Here is a 24,163-nt window from a genome sequence, read left to right as displayed (position 1 = left end):
ACCCTGGATGGATTAAATTGCCTGCAATGTATTTAAAACTTTTGTAGAGAGTAGTTCCATAGCACTTTCTCATCACTTCTGCTCCGTGTCATGTAGAGAGGGATTTGAGAGGGATTTGTTTTCACAGTCAGGGATATGCAAGTTTTTCCTTTATATTATATGCATAGTTAAAACTGACTAAATAAACTGATGAATTTAAAAAGCTTTCAGGCAGTGTTCTGCTGTGCATCTTACCTGTGCCCCTCATCATTTCATAATGGTGGAAAAATCCATTTCCAGAGTAGAGTCTGTGCTGTGGAAATTTGTTTCTCAGTGTGATATATGTAGAGCTAGATGTGTAAAATTATTTTTGTGGTGTTGCAGGCATTTAATGTGATGGGGTGACACTGAAGCAGAATGATTACCACAGGTGCTTCCTGAATCCAGCATCCTAAGTTCAAATTCTACACTTAATTTGCATATTTTCCTGATGTGTGTTTAATTTTCCTCCTGCATCACCAAAGACATATACATGCGATTCAAAATTGTGTGTGGTGCTTTGTGCATGGAACCTTCTTATAGTCAGGCAACTGTGCTGAAAAACATGGTCATGAGACCAGAAATAAAAACATATTGCTTAACCATTACAAAGACACAAAATTTGTATTATCTACTTTGTGATGCAAATGGTCAGTCTAGAATAAAGCACACAATCTATCCTGCACAAGCAAGTATGATGAACACAACAGTGAGCAGTTAAAAAGCATAAACATGCTGCAGCACCCAATATGTAAGTAAATGCTTTCATGGATTGCCGCATCCATCTTGGTTGTGGCCTTCATATGTTTTGAAATTGAACTAAGAACATCATAAAATCATATGGGCAATTTTTGGCATTTTGAGCTGTACATTTTTGTATAAATAGACATATATGTTAATAATACCAAGGAAAAAAATCAAATAGGCTGTCCCCATAGTATAAAGTAGTGCCATTGCCAGGTCAGAAAAAATACATTAAATAAACAACAAAACATTTCAGTTTTAACCTGATAAATCCTATTCAGGTTTGCAGAAGACTGGAGATATCCTAGTAGCCCCAGCCATAAGGCAGGTACCAGCTCTGTGCAGGGCACCATTCCATTACCAGGCATAGTAGTTAAAACCAGAACACTGAATCTGTGAAACAGCAACGATAACCACTTTCCTACTGTGTCCCACAAAAAATAAAAAGTAAACAATTTCCTCAGCAAAACCCTTACTGTGGAAACTTATTACTGTTTTCCCCTCCAGGATAGATAGATAGATAGATAGATAGATAGATAGATAGATAGATAGATAGATAGATAGATAGATAGATAGATAGATCTTTATTTGTCTCAAGGTGAAATTATTTCACTTTTAGAGAAGTTCAAGAAATACAGAAAGATTGTAACAAACAACTCCCTTCAAACATACAAACATGAATTACAAAAAAGCATCTAACTTCGCTAATGATAAGAGATCAGTCACAATAAGGCTTTATAATGGTGAACACTTTTTTAAAAAGAGGAATTTTTAACACTGCTTTAACGAAGTTTGTTTTCAGTTTTCAAAGACAGATAATCCCACAAAAAACACATCATCTGTGCAATCTCAGCATTAAAGGCAAGTGAGGTGCTGGCGTACCTTCTCCCAACAGATGGCGCTATTATTCGAAAAATGAAATAGATACTGTTAGAAGGTTCATATTCAAATTTTTCCAATATTCCGTGATATGCCCAATTCAGTTTCGTATCAAGATTATTTTTGTTTTGTAGCGTATGAATTTTTCAATGCGCCTGGTGCTGCTAGATCGGTTTCGTATTGCATGAGATGAAGTGTGTGCTCTGCTGCCTCAACTTTCCATTTCTGCCCTGGGACTTCAAGGCTAAAACACAATTAAGTGACCCTTTTCTGCGATGCCATTTAAAGGGTACTTGAGATTGCACATCTCATTATTTTGGAGTTCACGCAGGTAATACATCTGTAACGTCTGAATACAGGCTTAAAGATCGGGGCTAAGCTTGAGCAAAAGAAAAAAAAGAGCAAGGGACTATGCCTGCACACCACTGACAGTAATGACGATGTTTGGCGAGATGCATGCATAAAACTAAAACAAGAAAGCAAAGGTGAGCGAGCATGATGAAGTATTAATGTATGTAGTATTAAGTATAAAGTATTAATGCGCCAGCGCAAAATGAGAGCATACACTACATACCACGAGACTCCATATAATCAACACCTCATCTTGTGCACGTTTTTTTCCGTTAATTTTATGTTGAGAAATATTTTTGCCCAGCACTTAAGTTGTTTATTGGAGAAGGCACATGTGGTCACGCGGCGTTTCTAATTATGAACCAAACAAGTGGTAAGAAAGGTTTCCAGGAGTTATTTCTTTAAGTAGCAATCAAATCAATATACGAACAAGCGATCTCTTTAGAACTTCACAGTGTCTTAAAGGTGGCTCTGGGAAAAACGTCACAGAATTCCACTCAATCAGAGGCGACTTGCTATGGAAGGTTTCACCCAATAGCCGGGCTGGCGATTTAATACCGGAGTCTTTCCGGAAGTACACTCGTTTTTCTCGGTCATTGTGCTACTCTGCTGCGTTAACTTTTCTGGAAAGCCGGGTCTTTGGAGCTAAATGGAGACGTAACAACACCTTTGAAAAGTATTTTAAAGCCACACTGGGAAGAATATGCCGGCGAAACAAGGCTGACGTAGTGGTTCTTATTGCTGACATATAAACATCGCATGAAGAGGTTTTGTGTGCCTTTGGTACGTCATTAGGGGAAGCTGTCCTTCGATCGTAAGTAATTGTTCGCTGGTTTTATTCACCATAGGCGATAGATGTCACTGAGACACGTTAGGTCTGTTATCAGTGTAAAAGCAAAAGTAAAGCAGTGTGAAACCTGAAGCGTCCAGGTTAGTGTCATTTAACCAGAATTGTTGACGTATGAATGTATATTTGGTTATTCGTGTTTAAATGACTGCTGGAGTCCATGTCGTGACAATAAAGTTTGAGTTGAAGAGACACATGAAAAATGCGCCAGTGCGGTAGACTTGTCTGTGAACCTACAAAGTGAAAAATTAAAGTTAATTGTGTAAAACGAACGTGATGCTATCTTGTAGTCATTGAAGATGAATGAGGTTCCGTCTGTGAGCTCGCATTGAATCGATTTTGACATTGCTTAGTTTGGACGAGGACGCGATCATCTTCGATATCTGGAACTACTTAAAAGAAACCCAATGTACAGAGAGTACACTTTGTTTGTTTGTTTTCCTTTATTTTACTAAGGTACGTATAGAGCAGTATGGAGGCGAAGTAGTAGTAAAATCGAAATACAATTTTAGCAGCTCTACCCATTTCTTTTCATGTAGGAGCTACAAAAATACTCGTTTACACCAATGCTCTTTAGTTTCTGCTTGTAACATTTCTATCAGAAATGCTCTAAAGCACGTTATTAACCACAAAAATGTATTGTTTTATTAGAAATAAATTATTCGCATTTTTATCTCACACAATAATTCAATATGCAATAATAGGCTTATGTTGGTTTAAAACAAATGACTGTTCAACAGTAAGTAAGATGGGGGGGTCCGTGTTTCTTATACAGTATACAGAAAGATAAACGGGGGGTTTTGAGGATTCTTGCGTAGCATTATGCTCTTCGTCTTACTTGGGAATAATTTCATTTTATTATTTAAAGCTCTGTCTTATTTGTAATTGTTGCATGTATCATTTGAAGAGCTTATAAAAAGCCTCTTCCTATGCTTGCTTTACATTTTTGTAGAGAAGATTTTTTCCAGCTTGTCGATGTATAGTTTTTACAACAGGTATAGTCCTAATATTTTTGAGGTGTAAAATGGTCATATTTAGATAATGAAACGCATACATTTATTATTTAATAAGTTATTTCTAAAATTGGGTAGCACTATATGGTAAGCACTGTTACTTCATGGATCCAATACCCCTGGGTTTCAGACTAGTGCCTTGTTGTTGCCAGTGTGGAGCTGGCATATTCTCCCAGTTCTTGCTTGAGTTTTCCTCTGGGTATTCTTGTTTTCCTTCCACTTCCCCAAAGACTGGCAAATTAGGTTAACTGATGCCACTGAACTGGCTCAGTTTGAATGTGAGTGTGGTTATGTGATGATGGTTAACCAATCCAGGAAGACTATTTCCTACCATTAACCTCTTGTTACTGGGATGGACTCAGGCATCCCACAACTTAGAACCCAGTTGTGCAGGTCTGGGAATGTTCTGTAAATCCAAGTTACAGTAATCCCTCGCTACTTCGCGGTTCACTTTTCGCGGATTCACGACTTCGCGGGTTTTTAAATACAAGTGATTGCCCGCCTATCGCGGAAGTTATGTTCCAGACCCATCAGCAACAGGAGAAAATCCGCGATATAGAAAGACCATATAAATAAACATTTTTATAGTTTAAGCCTTAAAATACCCATCCCACATGCTTTAAACACATGTAAACTTATAAAACAAAGTGTTTTAACACATATGATATGTGGATGTCAGGCTAAGGATATGAGTAACATCTCACTATTATAAAACATTTTAACTTCACGCAAGACAAGACAGTGAGACAGGAAAATTGGTGATGTACAGGCTTAAAATTATTGACACGCAGAGCGACAAGCAGCACAAAGCCAGCACAAAGTCCATTTCTCCTTAGCGTTCATTCAGCTCCCCACCCCCTTGACAATGCGAAGTGGCAGGAGCGTACTGCGCCTCCAGGGAGGGGGGTTTGAGCGAAGGTGCGTTCAGCTCTCACACACCCACACACACACTCCTCCTTCCGAACACGCAGAGCGACAAGCAGGCATTTTGGCAGAAGCAGCACAAAGTCCATTTCTGCTCAGAGTGAGTTCAGCTGCCCCCCTTCACAAAGCGAGTGCAGACACATTGACGTCTGATCGCTGCGTGCAGTGTTGGTCTGAGGTGTTTAAGAATGTAGAAAGTGTTTAAGAGCATAGGAAGTGTTTATAAGAGCGTGGGAAAGGTTAACAAGAGAGTGAGAAAGGTTTATAAGAGTGTGGGAAGGGTTTATAAAGCCTTAAAATATGTATAAATAATAAAATAAATATAGGTCGCTACTTCGCGGATTTTCACCTATCGCGGGGGGCTCTGGAACGTAACCCCCGCGATAGGTGAGGGATTACTGTACTCGAAAAGGAACTCTTCTAGCAAATTTATCCAAGAGTAATGCATTACAATGAGTGTTGAATGTCCATCCATTCTCTTCCACTTATCCGAGGTCGGGTTGCGGGGGCAGCAGCTTGAGCAGAGATGCCCAGACTTCCCTCTCCCCGGCCACCATCCCAAGGCGTTCCCAGAGACATAGTCCCTCCTGCGTGTCCTGGGTCTTCTCCTGGGCCTCCTCCCGGTTAGACGTGTCCGGAACACCTCACCAGGGAGGCGTCCAAGAGGCATCCTGATCAGATGCCCGAGCCACCTCATCTGACTCCTTTCGATGCAGAGGAGCATCGTTGAATGTCCAATATTTCAAATTCCTTTTACAGTACTGTAGTCCTCAAAGAAGTGATTAAGATAGCAATTAGTTTATGATTTTAAGTATTGTGGTTTTTGTTTTGACATTGAAACAAATTATTTGTTTTTCTTTTGCATCTTCTCTAAAGCACTGTAGGCTGAAGAAATTAGTTGCATATAACATTTTTTTACCATATTAAAATTGATATCATAAAACAATCAAATTTTCTTGAAAATGCTGGGATCTAGGCAAAAGTTTCACTTCTAAATGTGACCATTTTTTTAAAAAATTTTTTATTGATTTTATTGAAATCACACAACATTCCATACAAATAGATCAATTTTACAAGAATAGGATTGAAAACAAATCAACCCCCACCCCTGAGAAAGAGAGCATGGCCAGCAGAATAAAACTTAAACCTAGTAAAAATAAGCAAATAGATAAATTAATAAGTGAATATAGATAAATGGAGAAGAAAAAGAAAAAAAAAAGAGAATAGGGAGAGAATCTGCTTCTTCAGTGCTTTAAAAGCTTATTCTAAAATGTTATTGATCCTGCCAGGTTTGGAAAAATTTCTGTACAGATCCTCTAAGTGAAAATTTTATTTTTTCCAATTTCAAATAATATATAACATCAGTTACCCATTGACTTAAAGGGGGAGAGTTAGGATTCTTCCAGTTGAGCAAGATAAGTCTACGTGCCAATAGTGTAGAAAAGGCACTTAGTTTGTTTGTCCTTCTCCACTTTAAGCCCATCTGGAAGTACACCAAACACATCTGTTAGTGGACTAGGAGGTATTGTGACACCAAGGCTGTCTGAAAGGCATTTAAAAAGTTTTGTCCAGAATGATATTAATTTGGTGCAGGCCCAAAACATGTGACCCAGTGAAGCTGGAACTTGATTGCAGCGTTCGCAGGTTGGATCTTGCCCTGGAAACATTTTGGACAATTTTAAGCGAGACAGATGTGCTCGATATATAATTTTTAGTTGAATAATTGTAAGCTTTGCACATATGGAGCTCGAGTGAATTCTCTGCATTGGTACCTTCCACTCCTTTTGTGATATTTTGAGGGAGAGATCCTTTTCCCATTGTCCTCTTGTATCTTTGAATGGGAGGGACTGTAACATGGTTTTATATAATGTGGAGATGCTGTCTAAGTCCTTGAAACTGATTAATATATTTTCCAGCATAGAGGGAGGTGGGAGATGAGGAAAATTGGACAGGTTCTGTTTAACAAAGATTCTAATTTGAAGATAGTGAAAGAAATGTGTTACTGGAAAGTTAAATTTAGAATGTAATTGTTCATAGGATGCAAAGACGTTGTCATTGTACAGATCTCTAAGTAATTTAATCCCAAATGTTTTCCAGACATTAAAAACTGCATATGTTTGCGATGGTTGGAAAAAGGTGGTTCTCGTGCAGTGGTGCCACTGATAAAAGATTCTCTATCTTAAAATGTTTCCTACATTGTTTCCATTTTCTGAGTGAGTGAAGCACTATTGGGTTATTAGTATATTGGCGATAATTTGCATTTATTTGGGCGCAAAGCAAGGAATATAAAGATGAACTGCAGGATTCTGTTTCAATTGCAGACCAAGTCTGCATATGTTCATCTATTTGTGTCAGTGTCCGGGTTTTAATATGTTGTGTGTTTGCTGCCCAGTAGTAAAATTGAAAGTTAGGTAGAGCCATGCCACCATTGTGACCATTTTAACTTAACCTCAGTACTTTATTGTTTTGAGACTGAACTTTTAGATATTAGTCATCTTGGATGTATTAGTTTTCCATGTTCTTTACTCTTAACTATTTTTTGTTTGTTATTGTTGTGTGTGTTGAGATGTTTTTCTAGGTGTATATTTTAAGAAATATTAAAAGATGGGGGGGGGGGGGGGGTGTCAAATCTCATATTTGTGCTTGTACCACTCATTTGATGATACCTTACTAAAATATACATATGCTTTTTATTAAAAATACTTACATCAAAGCAAGTTTCTATATAAAGAAAAAATAGACAAAAAGACAAATTTGTGAAAAGATCACATTTAACTTTATTTTAAAGAATTTTTTATGATTTTGTTTTCTGTACCATATTTATTTAAATGAGGAATGTCAGGTTTTTCTGCCATATCTATGAATAGACTGCAAGAACCAAGATATGATTTAATGCAAATTGAATGTAGATACAAGTGGAATTTGAAAATGCCCACAGCTTCTCGAAGAATGGTGGCATCTGTCATTTAGATCATCAAGCTTAACCTTTAGAGCATTTCAAAACAAGAGGAGACCAATCTGTCTCCTAAAAGTAAAGTGATGCATGTCTAAGGCTCGCAGAATTGTGCTGTAAGCTAACTGTGAGTTAAGGTGCCGTGAGTTGTGATGTTTGGGAAATAGCTGCATGAGCAGGCCTCTATTGTATAACAGAGTGGGCTAAAATAATCCAAATAGAAAGAGAGAGGTGAAACAGAAACTTAAGGAAAACATAACTACTTGTGATGATAAATTTGAACTTAAATTTTAAATCGACTATTGTAAGAACTAATGTTCACATCTTGACCCAGCTAATACATTCACTTTTGAGTCTCCTATGTAAAAGAATATCAGTAGTTTTTCACAAAGATTCACTAGCCAAAATATTTTAAATTTATCTTTACTACATCACTAGTCCCTTTTGCATAATTTTGACAGATTACCCCTTGCATCACAAACCATTGAAAGCACTTTATTCTGAAACTATAGTGTTGCGTACTGGCTTTGCATACCTAACTCGCTATGCTACCCGGAGCCAATAAGTCACTTAATATGTTTTTTTTTTTTGTGTGTGTGGAAGCAATTGCATAATAGCTGTGTACTTGTTAAATGCCTTTTGGACTGTTCAGTATAGAAAAAATACATAAAAAACAAAAAAATGGGTTGTTTGCTATGAGGGAGCTTGTGATTACACATCATGATTATCGTGAAGTGTTTTGGTCAAAACGTTCCTGGCACAAGATCTGTCTCACAACCTCTGAAATATTGTTGCTCCCTTTAACAGGGCACATATTGGAGGCTTTTCACAACTTTTCACCTGATTGCACTACTTAACCTTGACTTGCCAAAATGGAAGTGCAAACACAAAATGTAAAGTGGCACTGTTTTTTATCCCTCAAAGAGAGAAGCAGAAGCCAAATGTTATATGTTTACCTCTTTCATTTGGGTTCATAGTGGTTTTTGCGGTTGTTTTAATGGAACCTTGCAAGCATTTCCATGTTGAAGATTTTATTACTCTGATACAGTATAAACTAGTTCTGTTTCTTCAACAATTGCTGACAGGAGCACTTGAAGTTGTACCAAACTTAGAATCTACAAACTGATGTAATCAGAGACAAAGTATAGAAGCTGTAAACCCCAAGATGAAATTGCCTGCCACGCGCCATCTCCTGCAGGTACTTTGCTTTCTTCTGGTTAAAGGTCACATTTATGAAAGCTATTATGAAGGCTCAACAAGCCAAAAAAAAAAAAAAAACTGAGCTACTGTCTTAAGTAGTTGAAAAGCATCACAGAAAACAATGTTTTAAATATGAAATATTCTAATGTCAGCAGTTCATTAACAGCCATAACACTAAAGTAACTCCTCATCTCACAAGGATTCTTTCTCTATAAAGGTCAGATTATCTACTCTAATTGAATATTTTCTGTCTTACTCTGGACGATGCTGAGATGCTTGAAATTCATTTACACTGTTAAAAAAAAAAAAAAAAAAGAACGGGATGGACTGAGTAAAGGGTATGTCTGATTAGGAAGAGGAGATTTTCATTTTTGCCTGTATTGATACTTAGTTCATTTAAGTAAAAAGGTAATGAATTCATATATATTGCAGAGTTAAATTATAATACCTAAGAATATTGCAGTAATTTCTTTATATTGTGTTCCATGCGTAGGGATAATTTGGCAGTCCCTGGCAGTACCCAGTCCTATTAAACTGGTGTTTTAGGGCAAACAAAACTTTTGTTAAAAAATAATAGATCTAAGTAGGATATTTGACTAAATATGTTTTGAGTTAGTGAGCTCTAGAATGATTTAGCAAACAACACTTTCTTTTCTTGATTTAAAATTAAGAGACTCTTTTGCCCAGTGTGGTGATATTGTGGGACTAGTAAGAGAGCCAATAATAAATGGAAAAGAATCGCCACATTGAATGGTGTACAGTGATCCCTCGCTATATCGCGCTTCGCCTTTCGCGGCATCACTCTATCGCGGATTTTATATGTAAGCATATTTAAATATATATCGCGGATTTTTTGCTGGTTCGCGGATTTCTGAGGACAATGGGTCTTGTAATTTCTGGTACATGCTTCCTCAGTTGGTTTGCCCAGTTGATTTCATACAAGGGACGCTATTGGCAGATGGCTGAGAAGCTACCCAACTTACTTTTCTTTCTCTCTCTTGCGCTGACTTTCTGTGATCCTGACGTAGGGGGTGTGAGCAGGGGGGCTGTTCGCACACCTAGACGATACGGACGCTCGTCTAAAAATGCTGAAAGATTATCTTCACGTTGCTACCTTCTGTGTGCAGCTGCTTCCTGAAGCGACATGCTGCACGGTGCTTCGCATACTTAAAAGCTCAAAGGGCACGTATTGATTTTTGAGTTTGTTTTTCTCTCTCTCTCTCTCTCTCTCTCTCTCCCTCTCCCTCTCCCTGCTCCTGACGGAGGGGGTGTGAGGTGCCGCCTTCAACAGCTTTGTACCGGCGGTGCTTCGCATACTTAAAAGCCAAACAGCCCTATTGATTTGTTTGCTTTCCTCTCTGTTTCTGACATGCTCTGCTCCTGACGCGCACTCCTTTGAAGAGGAAGATATGTTTGCATTCTTTTAATTGTGAGACAGAACTGTCATCTCTGTCTTGTCATGGAGCACAGTTTAAACTTTTGAAAAAGAGACAAATGTTTGTTTGCAGTGTTTGAATAACGTTCCAGTCTCTCTACAATCTCCTGTGTTTCTGCGCAAATCTGTGACCCAAGCATGACAATATAAAAATAACCATATAAACATATGGTTTCTACTTCGCGGATTTTCTTATTTCGCGGGTGGCTCTGGAACGCAACCCCCGCGATGGAGGAGGGATTACTGTAATGATATGCTGAATGAAGCAACATCACTGTTTCACTTATTGATGACTTTAGATGTTGCCACAATGATCCAAAAACCATTGCTGGGATCCAGGGTTTTTTCAGTTCTTTATATTATAACTTGAGATGGGCCCTCTCCAGAAGCATTTTTTGGGTAGCACGCACTGCAGAACTTGTATTTTTGATTGTGTAGATTTTGGAATGTATACTGTCTTGCCTAGTGCATTCCTAACAAGCCCATCTAGAGTATGAGGAAGTATTCTGCATTACTTATTAAAGTAAAGTTTCATTGTCATTTGATCTTTCTGTTTAGTAGGTACATGTTAGTCACATTTAACAAAAGATATCCTAGTTTATACATTGCTATGAAAAGTACTTGCCTCCTTCCTGATATTCTCTATTTTTATGTATTTGTCTCAATGAATGGCTTCAGATATTTAGATAAAATGTAATATTGGATAAATTGAACCAGAGGAAACATATAACACCATTTCTGAATTGCTACTTAATATTTTTAAGTAATACAGTAATCCCTCCTCCATCGCGGGGTTTGTGTTCCAGAGCCACCCGCGAAATAAGAAAATCCGTGAAGTAGAAACCATATGTTTATATGGTTATTTTTATATTGTCATGCTTGGGTCACAGATTTGCGCAGAAACACAGGAGGTTGTAGAGAGACAGGTACGTTATTCAAACACTGCAAACAAACATTTGTCTCTTTTTCAAAAGTTTTAAACTGTGCTCCATGACAAGACAGAGATGACAGTTCTGTCTCACAATTAAAAGAATGCAAACATATCTTCCTCTTCAAAGGAAACAGAGAGGAAAGCAAACAAATCAATAGGGCTGTTTGTTTTTAAGTATGCGAAGCACCGCTGGTACAAAGCTGTTGAAGGCGGCAGCTCACACCCCCTCCGTCAGGAGCAGGGAGAGAGAGAGAGAGAGACAGAGAAAAACAAACTGAAAAATCAATACGTGCCCTTTGAGCTTTTAAGTATGCGAAGCACCGTGCAGCATGGCGCTTCAGGAAGCAGCTGCACACAGAAGGTAGCAACGTGAAGACAATCTTTCAGCATTTTTAGACGAGCGTCCGTATCGTCTAGGTGTGCGAACAGCCCCTCTGCTTACACCCCCTACGTCAGGATCAGAGAAAGTCAGCGCAAGAGAGACAGAGAAAAGTAAGTTAGGTAGCTTCTCAGCCATCTGCCAATAGCCTCCCTTGTATGAAATCAACTGGGCAAACCAACTGAGGAAGCATGTACCAGAAATTAAAAGACCCATTGTCCTCAGAAATCCGCGAACCAGCAAAAAATCCGCGATATATATTTAAATATGCTTACATATAAAATCCGCGATAGAGTGAAGCCGCGAAAGGCGAAGCGCGATATAGCGAGGGATCACCGTAAAATTATCCAAAGCCTGTATTGCCCATGTGAAAAGTTTATTTCCCTTAGTTACTCACTCAGACACCTGACCAAAGCTAATTGACAGTTAGACTGAACTGACTGAACACAGCCAGGCCTAACTTAGGCCCAGCCTTATTGAATCTAAATCATACCATATATGAAAGATACAAGATTACTAGAAGAACACTATGCCTCAATCAAAATAAGTTCCAGCAGAGTTGGGGAAACTTAACCAATCAGGGAAAGTTTACAAAACTATTTGTAAGGCTCTGAGACTCCACCACACCATAGTGAGAGCCATTAAGCCTAGAATCCCTGAAGCCTATGAAAAAAGTTGTAATTCCGGGCCACCTTAAATTCCTTTGCACCTCCCCATCAGCGTCTTTGTTTTGCAAATATGTCAATCAACACAGGCAGCAAGAGCATAGTGACAGCTCATTCAAGAAGTCACAGAGAGTGTCAGAAGAGCATACATTCATATTCAACATCAGATTTCTGAATTACAGAAGGTGATCAAAATTAATGCTACTTTGTAGAGAGTCTATGAAATGCCTTTTGTTTCTGATTGGGTGACAGTTGTTAGTTCCTCGATAATACTTAGCCAAAATATAAATACTTACAATCTTTTTCAGTTAAAGAAGCAATTGCAAATTTCTTAATATGTACTTAACTGCTTCTGCACTACTCTGCTGTTTACTTAATAAGCTCATTATAGCATTATCAATGGAGAGTGACAAAAGTCACTGTTTATTTGGATCTTTAGTGGCAAGATAAAGAGAGGTGCATTTTCTGAATGTTAAATTCTTCAGAAGATTGGATATCTAGTAGAACATTTCTTTCCAGTGTTTATACAGCATAATGGAAAATGTTTCTGCTTCCATATGGTCTGACTGGTAGTTAACCTTAACATATTAAAAGTAAACTTAACCTGTTGCAAGGGAAAAACCTTTCTGTGACATTATACATTGGCAGTCAAAGACCTCAATGAATTAGTAGTAAATGTGAATGATACGTTGTCACAGTTCATGTGTGTTCTCTCTGTTGTTGAGTGACAAGAATCGTATCCGAGTTGATGCAAGACTGAAAGAGTTTGCAGCCAAGTTTTGTAAAAATATAAAATGCAAAAAAAGAATTCAAAGAAAACCTGTTGTTACACCTAATCAAAAGGAGGTTAAAATGAAATGCTGCAGGAGCTGTAGGTTTTAGTACTCAAAACACCCAAATCAGTAAATGTGTTTGACGACACTGACCCCACTCTTGCAGAACCACGGACAAGGCTGCTCAGCATCAACCTTCAGACTACATGCTTAAATGTATAAGTAAAGTGGGTCACCATTGCTGTGTAATTAGAAATGCAAACATGCCATGCCAGAGTACAGCCTCAGCCTTTTAATATGTCGTACATATAGACCACAATGCTTATTGTGAAAGAAAATGTAATTGCTTGCAATCTACTAAGGATTAAAGCTGGTTTTATTATAACGGCAGGTTATTCATTCAGGCGTCTTTCATAAGATAAGGTGAAGTAAACTGAACTTGGGTAACTTCCTTTTTTAGGAATGCGTCTGTTAGACACAGGAAAGATGACCTTTCCTTCTTTGGGACCCTCTTGACATGTACACAAAAAAGAAACAGCTGAACTGATGAAATGCTTAGATGCTGTTTCATAAGTAAGGGGGAGGAAGGAAAATGAATATTAAAAGCTGATTGAAACCGGAAAATTTTGCTCTTCTGCTTTGCAAAGCATGAATCCATGTACTCATCTGTGAATGAATAAAAACTAATTGATTGAACTACTCCTGTCTTCCTCAGAAGTTACTTCCACATTATCTAAAATCTTGTTTGCTGCTGTTATGCCAAATAGCGATGCAATAGTCAAAAATGAAATAAAGATATTGGAGCAGACAACAGTACTTCACTTCTGTTGCTTTGCTCATTACAACATATAAATGAATCATTGAGCTTCCATTACCTTATACTACAGAACTCCAGAATTGAAAACCATAATTTTAGCTTTTTATTTTCTCATAGTACCATGTCTCTTGTTCACTTTCTTTTGCTATGTCATTTTCCTTTCATAGTTACTTTATTTATTTGTCTAATACATGAGGAGAATTTTTTGAGACATTGCAGCCCTGGCCGTTTAAGGTGCACAGACTAAAGGGAATCTGGGTGGGTGGATGGATTTCACTGTTATTCACTACAGACGTTTTAGTGAGGTGTACCCAGTTGTGTATTTTGATTTGAGAATCGCATATGGCCCCACAAGACTACCTCAACCCATGTATCTATAAAGGCAGTGGCTTTTCAATTTCAAATCCAGATTTGCTATGAGGAATTGAATCCAAGATGGTCTTCCAAGTGGCATCACCTCTTTCAAGTAGCATCACCTTTTACCAATTTGAAGAGTACTGCATTAGATGACAAAAAAATTAATGAAAAAGTGCTGTCATTACGTCATTATTTGCAGTGCCCATCATTATCCATTATTATCTATTATTGTTCAGGCATCATACTTTAGATCACTGTCGCCTATTGAAGACATTTGTACTGATAGTAGTAAATGTTAAACTTTTTTTGGATCAGAAGACAGTAGCAAAGGGGGAAATATATGAGATGCAAAACATATATTCTTGTATTTTTGCATTTCTGTTACCTATTGTCAAGCGTAATTATAAGGCGTTTAATGTGCATGTGCATATTTGGTGTTGGTATGAACTCATTGAAGCATGTTCTATAACATTTAGTTCGTGAAAGAGTTGGATTTAATTTTTAACTCTCTATGATTTATCCCTTTTCTCCATCTGCTTTTGGCAGATGTCCTGTCCATTACATGTCCTATACATTACTTGGCTGGCATTCAACACCAGGACTGCGAACCTGAATGGCAGCAGTGCTGACCATTGGACTACTTTTACTCTTTAAAATAATGATAATCATCATATATTACCAAACTTTGCAATTAAAATAGTTTAACTATTACATTTAACAGCTACTGTTAGCTATTTGTAAAAGTATATGGACATCTCTAAATAGTGAAGAACAACAATGCATCTGAAAGGTAATGTGGGAAAAAACAAAATGCTTAGAGAGCAAATGTCACTTTAAGAGTCATGTGTTGGCCATTTGAAGTTTCAGGCTTAAGCATCTTGTCACGTACATCTACCATTTGTGGTTAGATGGCTTTTGTTTTTACTCTGTACTGTTTTAGTTGGCTTCTTTTTTTTTTCTTCAGTCTAGTAAACCTATAAAACAGTATTTTTCCCATAATAATATGAGCAAGCACAGTAGCTTTTGTACATGATCAACTTGTGGTGTTTGAGAATGTAGCTTGCCATGAAAAAATAACTGTGCAGAGTTTATTATGATGCTTTGGTAGGAGTGTTGGCTGTACCAACAAAAATCCAAAGTTTTTGAGTTTTGTTGCCATCCAAGATACCAGGAATACTTTTAAGGATCTAGTAGATTCAGGAAAACAATGGCAAAAATAAATTCAAATCTAAATCTGCTTTGTTTATCAGAGATATCTTTTAGTTTGATGCACAAATAAATCATTTTTATTTTTTAAACCTGTTACCTAGCTTTCAGTATAGGGAATCTTTGACAAAGGCTCTGCTTTATGGATTTTGACCAAAATAACCAGGAGTTCTTTTCTTCTTGATTTTCAAGTTTAACTTACTATCTTTGTTCCTGTTCACTCCTTATAGTGATCCTCGTCTAAAGGTCTACAGTGCCTGGAATTGGCCTCCCAAGGCTGAAACCACCAGTTCCCTTCTGCTTTAAATTTGTCTTTCAGTACTAACAGGCCACCCTTACTGATTCTGTTGTTTTGTATGTGTACAGAAGCATTTGGAACCAATCTTAATTCTAATTAGGAACTTCTCCACAAGGCCAGGTAGATCTAGTTGCTGTGTAATTCAGTGCTCTGGGGTCATGCTGAGAGATGCCCTTTTGTGGTTCCTTAGGGTTGCCTACCACCTCAGAGGTATCTGACGTGCTGTTCACATTTTTGAGCTGGTCAAAATGAGATGTAATGCCCCCTATACTTTGTTAATGCTTGATAGTAGCCCTGTGTGTTTGTTGTTTTCAGAATTGGTGATTTAAAAGTCATTTGGGTGATTCTTTATTGCAAAACAATCTGGCTGCCTCAACCTCTTCCACATTGACCCTGTTATCAAGGTTATTTGTTAAAAGGCTTACTTAAGTCTTCAACCTTACAGTTGTTTGGATTTTTAAAAAATAATTTCGAAGTAGTTACTTGCTAACTTTCTTTGTGTCTGTATATACAGTGTCACACATTTTTGGCTCTGTCCCTCTGCTACCAAGTACTTTTTCAGCTACTGCTTGCCTGCAGTGAATAATTAGTAATAATAATAATTATTTAACAATTATTATTATTATATGCTTTTTGTCCTTTTTACAATAAAACTGACAGTTCAACTTCAGGTTGACAGTTCAACTTCAGGTTCAAATTTATATGTGTATGTTATGTAAACTGATTAATAAAATGCCAGTGAATCTTGTATTTTACAAACTTTTACATTTACGTTCACTTTTTTTTATTTTTTCAGGTGAAAACATTTTTCAGAGATGCCTGTGCGAACAGATGATGTCATGCGCCTTTGCTGTGATCTCTCTGAGCAGCAAAAAATGAAGGTGGCAATCAAACAATCTGGAAAAGGGGCATTACTTGCTGGTGCATCAGCTTTTGTTGGTGGCCTTGTGGGGGGTCCTCCAGGAATTGCAGTTGGTAGGTTGCTACTCAGAACAATCGTTACGCTAACATAAGCGGATTCGCCATAAAGAGAACCAAGTGTAAATGGGACAACTGTCAGTTCAGCAACTCTGAATGAAAAGAGTTTGCTTTCTAACTAAACAGAAATATTTAACTATAGGGTGTCAAATCATAGAATCTGAATACTTATGACTGTTAACTTTGCCCTCGTCACTGGAGTTCATCTATAGCTCTCACAATAGTTTGTTCAAGAGAAATGGTCAGCAATACCTTTTTTAAGGTACATAATAATAGGAAGAAGTGGAAAAAAGAATAAATTATTTACAAAATGTTAAAAAGAAGCTTGACTTAAAAAAAAAAAAAAAAAAAAAAATATGAAGTGGTAATGAAGTAGTAGCTTCACAAGAGTACCATTAAATAAATTATCTCCCTATCCACTCTTCCATCCATTTTTATAAGTGCACTTATGTAAGGTCTTAGCATTGGAGTGAGCTTGAGGTCAACCAACAGCTGTGGGCGCAAAGCAGGAACTACCTGTGGATGAGGCAACAGCAGTGTTGGGTTTAAAAACAAAATGTGAAAAATGTTACTATTAAAATTGGTTTGTAGTGCTGTAAGAATATTAAAGCTAATTTAATAAAACACAGATATAAGAAGGAGTGTTCAAAGAAAGGTAAATCTGATATTCTAGATAAGGCCTAGCTTTTTCTTTGATATGTTCAAGCAGCTGAATATTAGTGTAATTTTTGCCATTCCCTGCCTCACGTCTTTGTAATGTGGGGGGAAAAATGGATGCACCCAAGCAGTCACTGAGGGTGTTAGACTTCACACAAGTAGCAAATGGGTCAGGAATTAAACCCAGTTGCTTAGAGTTTTAAGGAAGCATTGATCGCCACTGCCCTTTGTTTCTTCCTCCTTTAGAAAGATGGCTTGCATATTGTAAAATCAAAGAATTGCTCAAAATGTTTAAACATTTGCCTCTGGATTTTTCAGTGACAAGACATGTTTACATTCAGTTTGTCCAGCCATGTATCTGTTTTTACTATTCCGATCCACATTTTTTTTTCTATGCAGAACAATAAATCATTGTTGTTTGAGACTTCAAGTATGTTGTATACTGTATATAAGGTACATAATGAATTTTGTGTTTTAAAATGTGTTTTTCTGTTTCTTTCACTTATACATGATGCAAATTATTCCTGTTCTGAAATGTCCTTAGGTGCTTTGAAACCACTTGGGGCATACAATTTCACCAGCTTCTCCTAAATCAATCCTGGGTTTTTTCACAGTGAGCATCCTCTGCTTCAGTGTGTGCCAGAGATCACAGTCAAAGAAGATCATGAGAACTAAACATTTGCAAACTTCAAACAACTCTGGCATTGGCTTCCTGTTGATACTTTGTCCATGGAAGTCGCAGAGTGGAGGGCATGCATCTTTTGGCAGCAATCAAGTTCAGTACTAAGAATTCAAATACAACTTTCAAAAAATGTGACTACTTTGAAGACGGCAGCAGCTTCACAAGTTAAAGCCCACAAAAACATGTAAATGTGATTAGCAGCCACCTACAGCCACACACCAATCAGTGTTAGAAGAAAGAGGTGTTGTAATGTTCCACAGCTTGGATAGAATCTTCATTGATTCTTCTAGAAGTGGATTTTGACCATTTCTTTAAGCCATTAACCTAGTACCTTGTCATTAGCTTTCCTGGAAAAAGCTGAAGAGTGAAATTTTTCTGTAATTAGTGCAGCACTCGTTAACTCAGTTTTTAAAAAAAGGAACCACGACCTCCAGTCTATTGATCTTGAGGTGCAGTTTGCTTAAACATAATGTTGAAGAATAGTGGTAATTAAAATATTCCTTTTAATATTGTAAGTTCCATCAGTTCCTCCTGTGCCACATGAATCCTTTATCTTTGTTGAACTTCTCATTCACTATATATATAATATAATATACACACATCAGCCACAACAATGGCCCAAATGCAGTCAGATGCTTCTGAAGCAGACTAATATGCATGTCTCCACTGAGGAATTTGCTCAGGTTGTCAGTTTCCCACTCGGCTGCTATCATTCCTGAGACTGCATTGCTGAGATGTGAACATGGGTTACTAGAATTACAAGTAGGGAGTCCTTCTGCTGAGATCTCTGTTCAGCCATCAACCAATATTGCTACTAGCTGTTGTGTGGCTTCATGCACAACAGCAAATTTTCAACAATGTGACGCGCTTTGCTAGTTACATTCTCCCCAAACAATTCTGGGTCAAAGTGTCACTCACCCTCCTGACTGCTGTTCTCTCTGAGACAGCAATGCTGCGATAGGAACTCAGGTTGCTGGAATTATGAGTAGCGAGTTATTCTGCTGAGCTATACGGTGATCTCTGTTCAGACACCAGCCAGTCTGGATTCTAGCTGTGCAAAGGCATTATGCACAGCAGCCAGCTCTTAGCAATGTGATGTGTGCCACTCTGGTTACACTTACACCTCCCCTGAGTGAATCTGCTTTAATATGTGTTACTGTGCCATTTGTCTCTGCTCTGGACTTGTCTCTCACTCTCCTGGCTACTATTCTCCCTGAGAAAGCACTGCTGGAGTGCAATTGCAGGCCACCAAATTACAAGCAGCAAGTTTTACCACCTGCGGTGGGTTGGCACCCTGCCCAGGATTGGTTCCCTGCCTTGTGCCCTGTGTTGGCTGGGATTGGCTCCAGCAGACCCCCGTGACCCTGTGTTCGGATTCAGCGGGTTGGAAAATGGATGGATGGATGGAAGTTTTACCACTGAGGAGCACAGTGCGTTTCTCAGCAGAGATAATGAGAATGGTTTGCCTAACGGATTTATGAGTTCAACCTCCTGACAATATCCCCAGACAAGATAGTAGCATTCTCATCTTTTCTCAGAATAGTTTAGGAGATTTCTTCCCTAAACTTTTCAAATGATTTGAGGATGCCAAAAAGTCCTTCAATGGCTTCACCAGGACTAAAGGCAAACACTCAGTGTCGGTTTGGAACATGACTGATAATTGAGTTGTAGGAATTTCCTATTTGCAGTCATTGCAGCTAAATGTGGTGGAAACATTTAAGTATAACAAGGTGATTATCAACAGTGTCATTCTGTGCTGGATAAATTATTCACTCATTTTCATATTCAATGATAAAATGTTTATATATAATACGCTACCGTGGCTCTCCGTTCGTCTGTCCAGGATTTTAAATCCTCTGTAGCTCACAAACCATTTGAACTATTTATTATCCAACCCGCTATATCCTAACCACAGGGTCACGGGGGTCTGCTGGAGCCAATCCCAGCCAACATAGGGCACAAGGTAGGAAACAAACCCTGGGCAGGGCGCCAGCCCACCACAGGACGCGCACACACTAGGGACAATTTGGAATCTCCACTCCACCTAACCTGCATGTCTTTGGACTGTGGGAGGAAACCGGAGTACCCGGAAGAAACCCATGCAGACACAGGGAGAACATGCAAACTCTACGCAGGGAGGACCCGGGAAGCAAACCCGGATTTCCTAACTGCGAAGGTACAAGCGCTACCCACTGTGCCGCCCCTGTTTGAACTATTGACCTGAAATTTGGTACACATATACTATGTGATGTCCACTATCCGCTTTCGGGGAGATGATTGACCTCCAAAGTTATTCCTCTTTTTATATTAATTTTATTTTATTGTAGAATCAACTCTATCATTCCAGCAGGGTGGCTGTGCAGTGCATGCCTACAGGCACCGTTCTCATTCCCTATCACTTTCGCCATCACTTCCTCTACCTCTTCATATCCTAAATCATTCTTGAGGCAGATTGAAGACTTAAGTGCCAGCTTAAGTGAAAAATTAAAGAGAACGTACTAAGTAATTGCAACACAAACAGTGACTTAATCAGTTTGAACACGAAAAGATACTGACAAAAGAAGAGGAGAAGCAGGCCGGTAGGGTGGAAAAAAAGATCTGCTTAAGAAGCAGCAAGCACATCAACCTATGAGTAAATGAATGCTAAACGTACAGAGAAAGAGTATGAAAACTCTGAATGCTAAAGTCAAGTGTATTTGCTGCACGTTATCGTGCCGTGCACCATTACTGGTTTGCAATAATGGAAAAAATTAGAAAGGAACAAATACTTTCTTGTGCATTATACATATTATTCTGTGACCAGCTCAACTAACTTCAGGATCTTGGGGACTTAACCTAATGCAAGATGGCCGTCTGTCATAGGACCTACTTTTATACACATGGGGCTGCCAGTTAACCTACCCTAAAAGGTCTTTGTAAATTTGTGAGGTAGCCCACACCAAATGGAGAATGAACAAGTTCTGCATGGACAACTACTGATAGCAGGATTCAAATCCTTAATGCTGAACCTGTGAGGCAGCAGAACACGCCACTGTGCCACCATGCAGCTCCTTGTTTCATATAATTCTTGTCTTTCATGCAAGAACATTATCTTTGGATCCAATTCCAGCTTCTTAGCCACACAACCTACAATGAGTTTGGAAAACTGCAATGGCCAGGTTGTAGTGTCATATCACAGTATCATCAAGTATTAGTTTTAGCACATTAAAATTTGTATATGCTAACAAATAATTCATTACATATTATAGAATATTTTCAGTGTTTCATTTTCACAATGGCAGAATAGACACCTTTGTTGTGCATTATAACTGTGATGGTCTGCCATTCCCTGCATGGCTGATTCCAGACTTGCACCAAATGCTGCTCTTAGGCTGAATTTGAAGAAATGAATTCATAAATCTTGCTCTTACCTGCATGTTGATTTTTTTGTAACACTCAAAACCTCAGATTAACAGCTGTAATGTGTTTAGAGCACAGTAGACTTCTTTATATTTATTCTGCTTTCTGTCTGATTGGATGATTGTGTTCTTTTTGCTATAAATATGGATGACACAGTGGTGGTGGTGTTGGCATTGCTGCTTCACAGCTCTGTTGCCCTGTTTTGAAATTCTGACCCAGTCGTTGCCTGTGTGGAGTTTGCACATTCTCCCTGTGCCCATGTGGATTTTCAGTGTACTCTAGTTTTCCACCCACATTTCAGACATGGGTGCCAAGTTAATTGGCCCGGTGGGCATGAGTGTGCCCTGTGGTGGATTGGCAACCCATGAGCCTAAACTGGATAAGCAGATAGAAAATTGATGTTTGAGGTGTGTATTATATGAAGTAGTATATAGCTAGTTTAGTTTATAGGGTTAATATTGTCGTGTGTACAGAGAACAGTGACATTGTTACTTGTATGCGCTAATGCAAACATATCAACACTCTCCGGCCCTATGATCAGCGATTACTTCTGTCCTCTGTACCTGAAAAATTTCCAAACAAATTTATCTTTGCCAGTGCAAGATAATGTCAGCAAAGCATCATAACACATATTCTGACATACTGGTTTAGGTAAAGTGTGAGAGAAATTAAATCAGCACCCACTCTAGGCTGTGTTTATGGAGGACGAGCTACGTTTTGAGTTGCAAATCGGTTAACTCTTGAAAGTGATTGTTTGCCTTCTTGATCATTATTTTCTTTCTTTTATTGCATGACCCTCCACCAGTACGACTTGAAATACAGCTCACATGCGGAAAATCTTCTGAAGTGTTTGTTTTTATTAATTTAAGTATTTATTTTCCATTTCTTTGTTTTAGGTGGTGCAGTCGGAGGCCTTTTAGGATGCTGGATGACTAGTGGCCAGTTCAAGCCTTTGCCACAGATCCTAATGGAACTCCCGCCTCAGCAGCAAAAGAAACTTTATGATGATATCATGGCAATCATTTCCCAGTTAGACTGGACGGATGCTGCCCAACTCACGGCCCTGGTCATGAGCAATGCTGCCATGCAACAGAAAGTGGTGGCAGCCTTATTGAATTATGTCACACAAGAGCTCAGAGCTGAAGTCCAGTATGGAGACTAACCACCTTTGACATTTATCATAAAGATCAAAATCTCAGTCGCTAATAGTCTGGTTCCAGCAGAAGTGTTTTTCTAGTGTGCTAATTAAGGTTTATTTTTGGGACAAAATGAGTGATGCCTTACAAGTTGTTTTTTGATTTTTATTTTCAATTATGTACTGCAGTGTGAAAGAAATTGACTGGACCATTTCTTTCTGAAGATTAATTTAATAATAAATATATTAAGGCCAATTGGGTGATGATTTATGTTGTCATTGTTGAGTATTATGCAGTGTCTGGGGTAACAGGATATTAAATTTCATGTAGATGCACCACGTCTTTTTGTGCTTGCATGTATAGTTTATATTACATAATACTGCTTTTGCCATACATGTGGGGTTAGATAAACTCATTTTGTCATCTGTCCTAAGAAAAATAATTGGCATTATAAAAAGGAAGGGGTGAATAAATTGGGAATACAAAATCACAAGGAAACCACAATGTGTGTTTGCAAGTGGTTGCTCCGTTTCTCTGACAAGGTGTCGGTGGCCCATATCCCCATTTTAAAGTGTACCTTCTTACCTCTCCTCACACTCTTGATGTATCTCTCGCCCCAGTTCCACTGGCATGGGAGTCTGCTCTTACATATTTCCCTACACTAAATACTGTATAACCTTGGCCTTTAAAACCATACGTGGGGTGACCTTCTGGGCACACCTCAGAATAACATCAGTTGTACATGCAGGTTTGAAGTCTTGGGGTCACTGGATTAGAGTGTCCCCTGGTGGCTCCTGAAACCCCTACATCTCTGAGCCCTGTGCTTATATTCTTCAAGGATCTCATAGTAGGAAAACAATCCTAATTGGCTCAAACATTTCAGTGGCGCAAATTTGGTTCTACTCTTTGGAATAAGAGTAATAGCATTTTATCAGTTTTCCTAACTTGGGAACTATTCTTAACTTCACCAGGATTTAGGAGAGCTTGTGAGCTGTCTGAATTTGCTAGGAGCTGCCAGAAGATAGAGCTCACACTGAGATTGACACACACAATCCAGGAAAGGCAGAATGTTTTGGAAATGCTGAGAAACAATGAACTCATGAAAAGATATTGATTCAACAGAGGCGTCTGAAATCAAAATGTTGGTAACGTTACATTCTTTGGCAATGGGGAAAATTTACAGCTTTGCAACAGCAATGATTCGGAGATGCTTCAACCACCCATTTCCTGAATCTTGAACATTGTTACAACACATAAGGTAATATGCAAATTTATTCATTTCCCCACCACTCTGCATGAGGTAAAGTTACAGCAAGCTTCATTCCTGTAAATTGGTGGTTTTCCTGTAGCTGTGGGTTTGATTGATGGAAAGTAGATAAAGATTACTGGCCCAAGCATGCACAAGCATAGAGTTTGTCAATCACAAGCAATATTACAGTGTCAACCCACAGGTGATAGTGGATTTAAACTGTACTATTCTTTATATTGATTCGTCTACCTCTTTATTATTTATTTCAAGAG

General features: G+C 38.4%; 1 protein-coding gene across 2 annotated transcripts; it reads left to right on the top strand.

Moving 5' to 3' along the window:
* Positions 1 to 2,581: 2,581 nt before the first annotated feature.
* Positions 2,582 to 22,900, top strand: LOC114657777 (protein C19orf12 homolog). Of its 2 annotated transcripts, none has more exons than XM_051932185.1 (3): positions 2,582 to 2,775; positions 16,587 to 16,765; positions 22,403 to 22,900. In XM_051932185.1, the coding sequence occupies exons 2-3, from the start codon at positions 16,606 to 16,608 to the stop codon at positions 22,666 to 22,668; spliced, it is 426 nt and encodes a 141-aa protein (XP_051788145.1). In that variant the 5' UTR covers positions 2,582 to 2,775; positions 16,587 to 16,605; the 3' UTR covers positions 22,669 to 22,900. The 2 variants fall into 2 exon arrangements, with proteins under 2 accessions (XP_051788145.1, XP_028665499.1); XM_028809666.2 differs by having other exon boundaries at positions 2,585 to 2,806.
* The last annotated feature ends 1,263 nt before the right edge of the window (positions 22,901 to 24,163 follow it).

Source organism: Erpetoichthys calabaricus, chromosome 9 (assembly GCF_900747795.2).
Source record: "Erpetoichthys calabaricus chromosome 9, fErpCal1.3, whole genome shotgun sequence".
Classification (NCBI taxonomy): domain Eukaryota; kingdom Metazoa; phylum Chordata; class Cladistia; order Polypteriformes; family Polypteridae; genus Erpetoichthys; species Erpetoichthys calabaricus.
Note: the sequence above shows the minus strand (reverse complement) of the source record. Positions and strands in the feature narration are given on the sequence as shown.